General features: G+C 41.8%; 1 protein-coding gene across 1 annotated transcript; it reads right to left on the bottom strand.

Annotated features, from left to right (window-relative positions):
• Positions 1–562: 562 nt before the first annotated feature.
• LOC111870656 (poly(A) RNA polymerase, mitochondrial) lies at positions 563–13,132 on the bottom strand (the record flags this gene model as incomplete). The annotated part of the gene is given in 4 exon segments (XM_023863125.2): positions 563–2,287; positions 2,738–2,970; positions 5,176–5,396; positions 12,920–13,132. Coding segments are annotated over 4 exon segments (1,338 nt in total), but the record flags the coding sequence as incomplete, so codon positions are not given.
• Positions 13,133–13,584: the final 452 nt, after the last annotated feature.

Here is a 13,584-nt window from a genome sequence, read left to right as displayed (position 1 = left end):
ACTATGTTGCTGAAACATGTCATGAAGTAACAGGTGAAACTGAGTGCGCTACAAGACGGCAACTGTATACATATCATGGATGAAAATCAGTGCAACAGGATGCTAAAATACAACATTAAGATTTTTTTTTGTCTGGGTATCACCATGGTACACTTTTAAAATAATAATATCGCCATTTTGTTTCTAGTCAAGACCCCACACCATCCAATCAGGTAATGGAGGTGGGAACAAAATGGTGATGAAAGTCGGTAGAGAACTTGGCTAGCTAGATGTGCCACTTTGCCGACCTGAGCACCACAGGGTGCCTAATACCTCAACTATCCTAGTACCTGGATCCAATTCAACAATTTTGGGAGGGCCAGGGTTACAGCAAGTGGCAACAATATAGAATTTTTTTTATTTGAGTATTAGCATTACCATGGTGGTACAATTCACTTTTTAAGATACTGATAATGTCGCCATTTTGTTTCTAGTCGATGCTACAACATCCAATCGTGTGATGGGGATGGAAACAAAATGGCTAATGCCGGTATTCTAAGGCCAATTGCGAGAAGGCATAAAGTATCTTTAAATGTTTTATTCTATAAGTAAAGTGCATTCTGGGTGGAGGTAGTATAAACATTGTCTTAAGACTTCACCTTGAATTCTTTTTTGTAACATTTCTTTGTATTTTCCTTTAAATATTTCACATTAATCTTCTCAATTCATAAAATTCTGTTTATGGTTATATGACTGCACTATGTGCCAATTTATTTGTGCTGTGAAGTCACATATTTTTGACAGTTCATGAGAGGAATAAGGAAGGACTGGCCTGTAGGTAGGTGACATACATATTTTCAGACTGAAGCTTTTGAAAACCATTCATATGTAAATTACTCCTTCTGTATATACCAAAATAATTCAAAACCCTGTTGCCACTGAAGAGCTCTCTCTTCTGGGTTGTCACATTGACTGTGCAGTCTGGTAGATGTTCTGTATTTTGAATGAACATGATGTTTCAGTCTTTAGGTTCAAAATGTCTGTGAACTATGTCACCTTACATAGCATCACATCCCAAAAGACAGTACCCACCATATCTGCTGCTGTGAGAACTTTAAATCCAACCTGTCTCCATTGTTTACATCATTGTAAATGGCACAGATTTAAATTTAAACTATATTAAACGTTTGTTGTGTCTGTCCATCTTGTAAGAATGAACTGAAAATATAATCACATTACTGGTCAGTAGTTTTCCATATGCAATGTCAATAACAATAATAATAAGGTCATCACATTCTTGAAAGAAAGGTGCTATTCAGAATGTCAAAGCAACGTGTAAGACAAAATTTGACAAAAATGTGATGAGGAAGAAGAAAATAATTTTGTACCATAAAATTGTGTGCGCTGCAACCTTTCTGTGACAGTGACTTTTTTCCATATATATTAAAGTACCTAAAGTCATGTGTCAACATTTTGACTATACTTTCAAAGCCACAGAACTCCCTGGGGGAGGGGGTGATCTATATCTTAAGGTCACATCTAATGACTATAAGGAAAATAAGAGAAACACATTTAATTATCATTGTCACTGTTTCACTTTTTATCACAAATAACATCTAAAGAACTCCACTGTCTAGTTACCTCCGATGCAGTCTATTAGAAACTTTAATAACCTTAGTACCAGGTTTTATCCCATCTTGCATTTCACTTTGTTGTTTGCTAGAACGTATGGAGTCTACAGGAACTTCACTAACAGGAGCAGACTTGTCACTAACACCTGTGTTTTGCTGAAAAAGATCAGACACATCCACAATTCTAGAGGGTGACACACTCCGTGTGGGAATGTAAAATATGTTGCGTGCTTTTGAAGCAATATTTGGTGCTTCAAAAAGAGCTGTCAGTCCCCATGCTTCATCTGCTTTCTTCTGAGATGCCATTAATGGAGATTTCTCTGGTGTCAGAGCGACTGATTCTAACATCCATGCGGTATTGCGGAATTCTATCCTTAACCGTTCTGTTTCATCATGGCTCACATTCTTGCTGACATTAAGGCCTCGTTCAAGAGGATTGACTATGTACAATGGTGAGTGGTCTGGTTTAGGTACTGATACTCCACTTATCAGAGATATGGCACAGGTAGAAAAGTCAAAAGAAGAATAGAACTCAAAGAAGCCTATAAAGAGTGTTTCAAGGCTGTTTGTATTTGGGAGCTTCCTGACTGATGATGTCATGTGCTGACAAAGCTGAGACACATCTCTAATAAATGTACAGTTCACCCCATCTGAAGTAACACGATGATCCCCAGGACCTGTAAAGATACATATCACATCTCAACATTGGTAGTCCATTAACATACTGCTCTGTACAAGGCCTGCAGTAGATAACATAATTTATTTGTTTATTTCTGGTTATATCCCAAATACAAGTCAAAAGTGTTCATGTATGACAAATCCTGTCTGTTAATAACAAAATGACTGGCCAGTACTCATTCTCCTGACTTAAGACTTATATCATTTGATTTTCAGATGAGAATACAGAACTCTAATCATTCAGCTATATAATTTATGCCTGTTTGCTGTGGAGCATTACTGCATAACGTTTCATATACATTTTCATTGCTGTTGCCAAGTGGTTGACTCCACTAAATGTCAATCTTCTGCATGTCTCGAGGGAACCTACCAGAATTTTGAGCTCCTGCTTGCAGTCTGTTGCTTAATCTTAACCATATTTAAAGTAAATCATAACAAAAAAAACTGACCTGCAAGGGATATCATCCTACTGAGGGTTGGTAATACTGGGCTGAATTTGCTGTGTTGCTGCAAGTAGAACAGAACAAGCAATGTGAGGGAGAAGTTGGTGATCCACCGTCCAGGTGTGGGGTTGGTGAGTCCAATCTCACGTGCCCAGCTTCGCACCGCAAACACAAGTGGTCTCACACGCCAGTCTAATTCTCCCAGGATGTACAACAGCTCACTCATGTAAACAGCAGACCTTAATGTTTGGAATATCACAACTTTCTGCTTTCAAGAAGTGTAAATTAGTTATGTATCAGCAATCAGAAGTGGATCTGACAACGAAGTATACAGCCAAATCAGGTAATATCAAGTTATATAATTTTCNTGTTTATTTATGTGCAAACTTAACAGCACAGTGGCCAATTACAAAGTTAGCACGAGTACATAGAAATACACAAAAATTAAAGAGCAAAATACGACACTCTATACAATATCAATAAATTATTAACAATTCCAAGAAAAGAAAAGAACAGAAAAAAAGTTAGCTTTAACAGGCGAGAAAAATAAAATAAGTACATTTTGAATGGTTATTCCATTATGTGATCAGAAAGGACACATAGTTAGGACACAGGACATAGAAGTTAATAATAATAATAACCCAATTAATTCTTATTTATTCGTGTGGCAGCTCAACATTCTAATTTAAATCAATTCAATTCATGTTTAATTACGTACAACTTAACAGCACAGAGGCCAATTAAAGGTTAGAATGAGTACATAGAATTACATAAAATAATTAAAAACAAATACAGAATTTGAGACTCTACATAATGACAGTAGATTAATAATAATGCCAAGAAAAATAAAGTTAACGTTAACAGGAGAGAACAACAAAATAGGACCACATACACAGAAGTAATATTAAGAGTATCATTAACAAATAACATTAGCAATTTTAGGTTCAGTGTCATTGACAGAAACTGTTTTGATTGCAAATATGTCGAAATCTTTACCCACCGCGTTGGCAGCATAGGCGCACCGAGCAGAAGGACAGTGTTTATTAGAGGGACAAACACCAAACAATGAGAAGTCCCTAAGACTGCTGGGAGGAACGCGAAGGCTAACATTTTCCAAAAGAGAAGCGCAGGATTTAAGACCACGAAATACCTGAACAAGAAAAAGTGCATCAAGGTGATGTCTCCGTTTATGTAAAGACTGCAGACTTAATTTCTCTAAAGCATAAGCATAATTATATGAAATATGAGGGAAAAAACGATAAAAACAGACGGACGCAAACTTCTGCTGGATGCGCTCAAGCTTATTGGCATCAGTCGAGGTGATGGAATTCCAAACTACCGAGGCATATTCCAACTTGGACCTGACTAAAGTAAAATATAGTACATACAGACTCTCCATGGAGGAAAACCTGTAGGTAATGGAGCGAATAAGGCCTAAAAGCTTTATGCATTCAGAAAATATGTAATTAACATGTGTGTGAAAATGTAACTTTGAATCAAAGAAAACACCCAGGTCCTTAATACTGCTGGTGCGTGTAATGATATCATGACAAAGCTGATACTCGTAGCTCAGAAAAGTTGTTTTTCTGGTGTATGATACAACACGCGTTTTAGCAATATTAAGTTTCATGGAGTTAGCAGTGCACCAGTCACTTACGGAATTAATGTCAGATTGAAGTAAGAGGCAATCATGAGGAGAGTTAATAATGCGGAGAATTTTTAGATCATCGGCAAAAATTAGAAATTTACAGTAGTTAACAGAGTCGCATAGGTCATTTATAAATACGTTGAAAAGAAAACGTCCCAGAACAGAGCCTTGCGGCACACTGGACGTTACATGAAAAGGCAGGGAGAGAGTGCCAGAAACGTGAACCCGAGATTGTCTGTTGGCTAAGTAACTGTGAAACCAGCTAACATAAGCATCAGAGAATCCGAAGGAGCTTAATTTATGCAAGAGCATATTATGAGGAACGAGGTCAAGTCATTAGAAAGATCAAAATAGACGGCATCAGTTTGATGCTGACCGCGGACAACAGGCATCAAGAAGTCGAGAAACGTCACCAAATTGGTAACTGTAGATTTAGTTCTGGTAAAGCCATGTTGGTTGGAATTAAATTCAGCGAAATGAGAAACATGATCATGAATAATGAATTCAAACAATTTAGAGAAATTACTGATAACAGAAATAGGCCCGTAGTTGCTCACAGCAGCAGGATTGCCTCTTTTAAATACCAGTACAACAGCAGATTCTTTCCATGCAGCAGGAAAATACTGCTGCATCAGGCTCAAGTTAAATATATGCCTAAGTATAGTAATAAAAATAAAAATATCAAGTTATATAATTTTCATAACCTTTACTAAGCAAGCAACCATTGGTTTATAAGCTGCATTCACTTTATTCTACATATATTTCAATTATAAAGTAGAGCTACAAAAGTACATACATGTTAGTCATAGACAGGTCCCACTCCACACCTGTCAGGCCCTGGTGATACTTGATGATGGGCACTCGGGCTTGAAAAATGCGCCTCACATGAGAACAGCCTGGCAGAAGCAGCTGAACCACATCTCCAAGCGTTTCCATGTGGCGCTGCACCTGTGTGCGCCCATTTGTTAGCATTGTCTTGGCATGAAACACCAACCGACAGTCGCTACTGTCCTCATCCTGCAAAGACCACACATTTCATTACCTGCATGTCTCTGCCCTTCAGTAGGCACTTTCATTCGCTCAGTTTCAATTGCAGGAAAACATTTAACCAGCCTTATATACGTAGATAGCGGAGCAACTGTGACTTTCTTAGGTCACATGTTACAGGTGGTAATGAAGCCATCCTCAATGAGGTTGGCTGAACCATGGCTCTGTCTTTGGTGGGGACGCATCATGGACCAGGGATGCATTGGGACACCTCCTCGTGGTCCCGCTGGGCAATGACAGTCTCAGGGTCTGCATTAGTATGACCTACCGGGTCTGGCGGCTAAATTCCCATAAAGGGCAATGGCATTATGACTGGAGCCTCCCACGTGGCAGCATAATGACTCTTGGGTATCACTACAGTCTACCCAGGACGAATGCGGGAGAGCACTCCCATAGGGGTAGCTTCAGCTATTTGAGTTGTCTCCCTACAGTACCAATAAAGTGCCGTAAGCCTTAGAGCTCAACACTCTAGAACAATCTGACCAACATATGTGGAGGGGTGGGAATGGGGGAGCTCATAAGCTACCCCCAGGGGCGACTTTCTCATGTAGGTTGCCCTGGTCACAACCTCATGACCTACTGGTGTCGCACTCCCATTAATCATCTGGGATACCCCTCTCCCCCCGAACAGGCACTCTTGGTACTGGAGGCTTGTGAGGGTATCATTCACAACAGCACCAGACCATCTAAGCCAAGGTGTGGGGCATTGTGCTGAGGGCTGCATGGCACTGGGGTGGTAATTAGCCAGTGTCTTGAATGATCCCCTTGGGGCACCAGACAGCACCCCGTTGTATTTATGCCTTCCACCGGTATGGGGCGCTGTGGGTGGTGACCTTTTAGATCCCTATGACTCGTGGGACCAAAAGGAAAGGAACCAAACTAAAGACTGGTCGGAAGGACCTTAAACTGAAGAGGGACCTCCTCCAAGGGGATCCCTATGAGAAATGCTTCAGCAGGGGGCTGGAAGCTCTGGTAAACCACTAAGGGACCCAGTTGCAACCAGCAAACCTGCTGTTGAACTTTCAGCCAAAGGCAGGGACGAACCAGTGGTTCAAAACTACCTGAGGTAAAACGAAAAATTCCTCTCTTGGGAGCCAGTAGTACTGACATACCACTGCAAGGGGCTAATACTTCTAGCACACCAGCAGCAGGAGAAAGATTGGGACACCTAGTTTCTGCAGTAGGTGGACTCCATCTAGCGAAAAAAGCCTTGTCTGGATGCGCTAGACAGAAGTTGAATAAGGCAAGAGCTGGGGCAAGCAAAGCAGGAACTGGGGGCAGTCAGCAACCAGGAAATGCAGACTCACCCAAGCAGGGAGAAACTCCCACCAGGACCTTGAAGAGGCCAAGGTCAGAGGGCCATACCCCTACAGAAACGGCCCAGGGACTTACAACGAGGCTCTGACCAATATAAAGGTAGCTACCTTCAAGGAAACGTATGCTGAAGACAAGCTAACAGGGAGACCAGGACTCCATGCTGGAGGAATTGGGACAGGCGTTACGTAGGACTCCTTTGGGAGAGCAACCACGCCTGAAATCATACAGACTGGAGGGAGGTGCATTAATATATACATGTGCCAAACAACAGTCTGGATAGTGGCTCATTAGAACTATAGATAATCACAGATTAAAATCAGGGGCTACGCTGATGATTACTGATGCCAAGAACCTGCCCAAAATCCTGCAGAGCTGCTGAAATGGATCGGGAATCTTAATCCAGGACTCCATACTGAGAGTTGAAGAATACTGGATAGGAAATCTGAACCGAAAGGGCAGAGATTGACCCCCCTTATAGACCAGGATTCCCTATGTGTTACCATGGGAACTGGATATAGGGTATACACAGGACTCTCACAGGGAACTGCTAGGGTCCTGTAAGATCCTGAGGCACAGCGGCACAAAGAAGTTGCTGTGCCCAGTTCAATACCCTCGGAATCGTCCTCTGAGGGGGAGGGGGATGGTGCACCCACTCCCTCAGTTGACCGGAAGAGAGTATCTGATGAGAAGAAGACAATGCCTCCTCTTGTGAACCCGATCTTACCAGATCAGGGACCTCCCTTGGAGGAAACCAGGTCTGATAAAAGAAAAGGGGCTGTGGAAGAAGGTATGGAGGAGGACACCTTTCCCAGCATTACAGAATGAGCACATAACACACATACATACACAACATACGTTTCATTCAAATTAATCTACACCTCAGCAAGGCTGCTACGGCAATTTTATGTCGACAACTTGCTGAGGGAAAAGTAGACATAGCACTTATTCAGGAACCTTGAATATATAGGGGCCAAATAAGAGGCTTAACGAATTCAGGGGGAACAGTTTATTCTGTCATAATTGGAGAAAATGTGAGATCATGCATATATGTTAATAATCATATTAATGCTTTACCCTTGCTGGAGTGTTGGTCTAGAGACAACAATGTTGAGGATGACATCCACATTGGGTGGAGGCTGTGAGAAGCTCATCGTCACTTCAGCCTACCTTCCATATGACTCTGATGAACCATCATCTTCCAAAGAAGTGAGGGACATTGTTGAATATTGCCATCTTAGGAAACAGCAGCTCATCACTGGGTGTGACACCAACGCACACCACACACTGTGAGGGAGCACTGACATCAACCTAACATGAGAATGCCTCATGGAATATTTGGTGAGTTTGAACCTTAATATTCTAAACCAAGGTAATGAGCCTACCTCTGTAGTTTGCAATAGGCACAAGGTTATCGACTTGACAATAGAGACCAATAAAATAGGAAACCTGATCAGTAATTGGCATGTATCTCATGAGCCGTCCCTATCGGATCACAGATATATATGCTTTCAAATAAGCAACATTACAGTAGATCAAGCTACTTATAGGAATCCTAAGAGAACCAATTGGGAGTCTTACAAAGATGACCTAAAGGTAAATCCAGAGACCATCTTGTGAAATATACTGTAACGTGTTTGGAATAGGCACTTCCATGGTAATGCAATAACAATGAGCTGTTGCGTAGACAATGCTGAAACAATGAACGCGTTTCCCCAGAGATGAACAACAGAAGGCCCACTGAGTAATAACGGATGAGACGAAACATGTTACCGGTGTATAAACAGCGTTCCCGAAGCAACGGATTGCTGAACAGATGAGATCGAACCTTCGCGAGGGGTGTCCTCTACTGAGTCCACAGAACACCTACATAAGCCGAGAGCTACAGACAGCAAGAACACAGTTGGAACCTAGTCGCCATACAATACAGACAGAAGACAGTCTTGGAATAGCTGCAGCCTAGGATAGTCGAGACGTCACATATCACGTGATACCACAAGTGATAACAATTGTATAGCGTGTAAGTGTGAGTGTCCAATAAAGATTCGCTAAATCTGAGGCCCACATAAAGTTATTTGACACATGACACACCCAACACGTGACAATACACACAATAATGGATGTTGATCAGTCCGCTGACCAGTTGCAACGGGCTATTATCTCGTCCTTTTATCAGAATTGTCTGGCTAGGACCACTTGCAAACCAAGGTGAATGCCTTGGTGGAGTAAACAGCTGAGTGGGCTTAGAACCAAAACGAGAAGGCTGTTTAATACAGCTAAAAGAACAGTGCAGTGGGACACCTACAAGGAAGCCCTTACCTGTTACAACAAAGAAATGAGGAAAGCCAAGTGTCCTCATGGAGGAGGCACTGCCAGGAGATCAATGATGTACCAGGCGGTGCCAGACTCATGAGTATCATGGCAAAACAGGCGACCAATAAGGTCAGCATGATTAAGCTGCTTAACGGACAGTATACTCAAACAGGAAGGGAGACACTGCACGAATTATTCAGGGTTCACTTTCCTGATTCAAAATTGATTGATAATTTGGAAGATGGACAGGGTCAGCAAAACCTGGACACTTGTCAAAGCAAGACGAACAGGGCAGACTAGAACCTGGCCAAAGTCATAATTACCCAATCAAAAATCAGATGGGCACTGAATACTTTGACCATTTAAGTCAGCGGGAACAGATGAAATTGTACCGGCACTTTTGCAGCATGGGGGGGAGCTCTTAGTTCCACACCTATGCCACATATATAAAGCCTGCATGAAATATGGTTTCATCCTCATGGTCTGGAGGCAAGTTAAGGTGACATTCATCCCAAAACCCGGGAAACTTGATTACACCAAGGCTAAAGCTTATCGTCCTATCAGCCTGCCGTCTTTCCTTTTGAAAACGATGGAGAAAATAGTGCACAGGCATATCAGGGGCAGGATGTTGAGGACATATCCTCTACACCAAAACCAGCATGCCTACTAAACAGGTAAATCTACCAAAACTGCACTACACAATGTGGTAAGACACAAAGAAAGTGGAATCGCACACAAGGATATTCCCTTAGGAGCATACCTTGACATATAGGCAGCTTTCGATAGAACCTCATTTGATATAATCAAACAAGTCGCTTGAAAGCATGGCATAGAGCCTGCAATATGCAGATGGATCAGTGCTATGCTGGAAAGCAGAACCATAGCTGCTACATTATCGGGAGAGACCCTGGGGGCATCTGCGTCTAGGGGGTGTCTGCACGGGGGCGTGCTCTCACCTCTGCTGTGGGGCCTCATCGTCGACGATCTCCTGTGGGAACTTAATGATAATGGGTATTATACAGTATGATATGCTGATGATATAGCAATCCTCATAAACAAAAAATTCCTTTTGACAGTATCAGAGCATCTTCAAACAGCTCTGTACACGGATCAACGATGGTGTGAAAGAAGAAGTGTTTCCATCAATCCTAATAAGACAGTAATTATACCATTTACCAGGAAGAGGAATATAAAGGGCCTTATGGAACCGACCCTCTTCAATAAAACGATCCAGCTTTCCAGCAATGTCAAGTGCCTTGGTCTAGTATTAGACAAGGGACTGATATGGAAAAAGCAGCTGGACATGCACAAGCACATTGTGCATTGGATATACACTGCAGTTGTAAGACCCATAATTACATATGGTGCCACAGTATGGTGGCCAAGAGTTAAATTCAAGACAAGCAAGGCAGAACTTAGCGAATTGCAAAGGTTGGCTTGCTTAGGTATCACAGGAGCAATTCAAACATCTCCAACGGCTGCACTGGAGATACTCTTTGGACTCCCCCCACTGCACATACAGTTCGAGGCAGAGGCCAGGGCAGGAATCTACCGTCTCCAGTGCAGTGATCAATGGAAACCTAGATCCGATAATTTCGGACATGCATACATAACTCAGGACACAAAAAACGAGCCCATATTACAAATGGGGTCTGACAAAATGATACTGAGACATGTATATGAAAAACCCTACAGAGTCAGATTTCCTGACAGGACTGAATGGGAAGACGGGTTTTGGCCCGATAGAAAAGGGGGACTCATCTGGTATACAGATGGTTCTAAGATCAATAAGGGCACCGGAGCTGGTGTGTACTGCTATGGAACAAGGCGGAAACTTAGTTTCAGCCTTGGGCAGTACATGACAGTATTCCAGGCAGAAGTATATGCCATTATGGCATGTATTATGGAGAGTTTAGATAGGAACTACAGAAATAGGAACATCTACATTCTATCAGACAGCCAAGCTGCACTTAAAGGGCTTGACAAACACCAGATAAACTGAAAATTGGTCTGGGATTGCCACCAAATCCTCATGGAACTGGCCAATCATAACAGGGTAGAACTGATATGGGTGCCAGGGCATGAGGGTATTGCTGGAAATGAAACAGCGGACCAATTGGCTAAGATTGATGCTGAACATCCGTTCATAGGACCTGAACCAGCCTGTGGCATCTCTATAGGAGTTGCCAGAAAAGCAATAAGGGACTGGACAAATATGAAGCACAAGAAATACTGGGGATACGTGACTGGACTCAGGCAAGCAAAGGGACTCATATGAGGACCCTCTGCTAAAAGAGCGAAGGAACTGTTGAAGTTAAACAGGAACCAACTATGATGGGTGGTGGGACTACTTACAGGACACTGTCACCTTAAAAGACACCTCTTCAAACTGGGACTAAGTAACAGTCCCAATTGTGAGAGGTGTCAAGAAGAAAATGAAACAGCCACACAGATCATGTGTGAATGTGAGGCCTTAGCTTATTTAAGATTATGTCACTTTGGTAAATACTTTATGGAACCAAGTGACTATTTCGACGCCCCCATGTACAAAATCCTACGCTTCATTGAAGCACAGGATAATCAAAAAGGGAAGCACAATAAATGACAGTAGGTTGCGGTGCAAGGGCCAAAAAGGCCAACCCCTTATACATTCATTCATTATATATGTAGATTATTTTGAGCTAGATTGTATATAGACAAAAGGACAGATTAATTGTAGGCTTCTACCCTGAAAATGGGCACAATATGGCTCTTCATACATTGGTACCCACCTTCTAGACTATATGATGTCAGAACATACAGACAACAAGTGTACATTTCCTAATCAGTGGATAATATTCTAATACTGTGCTGCTTGTCTTTGTGGTATTTATGATGGATATGCCCAAAATGTGAAATAATGGGTTTATGATTGACTCCGAGGTTTCTCACAGCTCTTTCTTTGACGATGAAATGGCAATTATATGTTTCACATACAGTTAAATATTTCATGCCACACTAACTTGCATGTGATTAGGCAAATAACCAACTGAAATAGTGTGAATTCAGATTTTTAAATTATATATCGCAGTCGGTATAGCAAGTGACTACAGGTTTGACAACTGAAGGGTGCAAGGTTTGAACCACGGTTTGGTCAAGAATTTTCTCTCTTCCATGTCATCTGGCTCTGGGGTTCACCCGACCTCCTTTCCAATGGGCACTGGGGGCTCTTTCCCAGGGGGAAAAGCAGCTGGGGTGTGAAGCTGACCATTCATCTCCAGCTAGTGCCAAGGCCAAGGCCAAGAAAATGTGGATCTATACATCCACTGCCAAATATGCCTTCATGGTGTAGTGCTTAATTAATTAAGCACATGCACAACTTTACCTTTACCTAAGCACTGTCAATAAAATGCACATTTTTGTGTTGTTGACAGCTTGTTAGTTGACCAATTTTATTGTAATCTGAGGTTGGTTAATCATATGAAAAGCTTGGGCTAAGAAAATTTTTTGCATCAGGCATAATGCAGAGGACATCAGTGTTATTCATGTGACTGAGTAATAATGTGTTTGATGCACTCCCGGTAATTATAAGACACTTCTTCACAATTATAAGTGGGTATAATGCAGACAGGAAATAAAATATTTTGTGTACAGCTGTGCTGTCCCATAAAATCCAGATTAAGTACAGATGGTGTGTGTTATGCTCTTCAATGTATGCTACTGGATTTTAACAATACATTGGAATACTTCACATTTTTGTTAAATGATTTCTTCTCAGTTCATCCATGACTTTCATTCACCACACTGTTTATTCAGTCTATCATAATCTGATTATACTGATTGATGTCCAAGCAATATATTAACAGAAGTAATATTCAGAATCTTACAGCAGTCTGCCTTTTGCCTGCCAAGAGAACAAGATCCAAATCGCAGGCTGTCTTGCCAAATCCATTGACAGAGGATCCAAATGACAGAACTGTTACTTGTGGAAACAGTCCGCTAAGAGCAAGCTCAATCTGTCGTGCTGTCAGGAAATGAAGCCTTGAACCCAGGTCACTCAATGAAGTAGCTCGATGAAGGATCAGTATCTGGTCTGAAAACTGAAAAAAGTGGTCCTGGATTGTATATTCATCATCAGTTACAAGAGGATATTCAATACACATACATAAGGGTGAAGTAAATGGAAGAAGAGAAAATATGATGGCTCACAGATGGCAACTGAATCAGGAGACAGAATTCAATCTATTCTCCTTCCAGACAGGTGACATCAGTGACTGAACCCCAGGCCTCTCAAAATATAAAGTAGGAATGGTAATTTACTTACTCATGGAGCCGAGCCCTTCTTGAGGAGCCACCAATTCTGCAGCTACTCAAGAATTTCCCAGCATTTTATGGAACCTGAAGGTTCATCACCATGTTCACAAGAGCCCTCCACTGGTCCTTATCCTGAGCCAGATCTATCCAATCCATACCATCCCATCCTATCTCTCTAAGATCCATTCTAATATTGTCCACCCACCTACGCCTTGGTCTTCCCTGTGGTCTCTTTCCT

This window comes from Cryptotermes secundus, unplaced genomic scaffold, assembly GCF_002891405.2.
Source record: "Cryptotermes secundus unplaced genomic scaffold, Csec_1.0 scaffold628, whole genome shotgun sequence".
In the NCBI taxonomy this organism is placed as follows: Eukaryota; Metazoa; Arthropoda; class Insecta; order Blattodea; family Kalotermitidae; genus Cryptotermes; species Cryptotermes secundus.
This window is presented reverse-complemented; position numbering and strand designations above follow the sequence as displayed.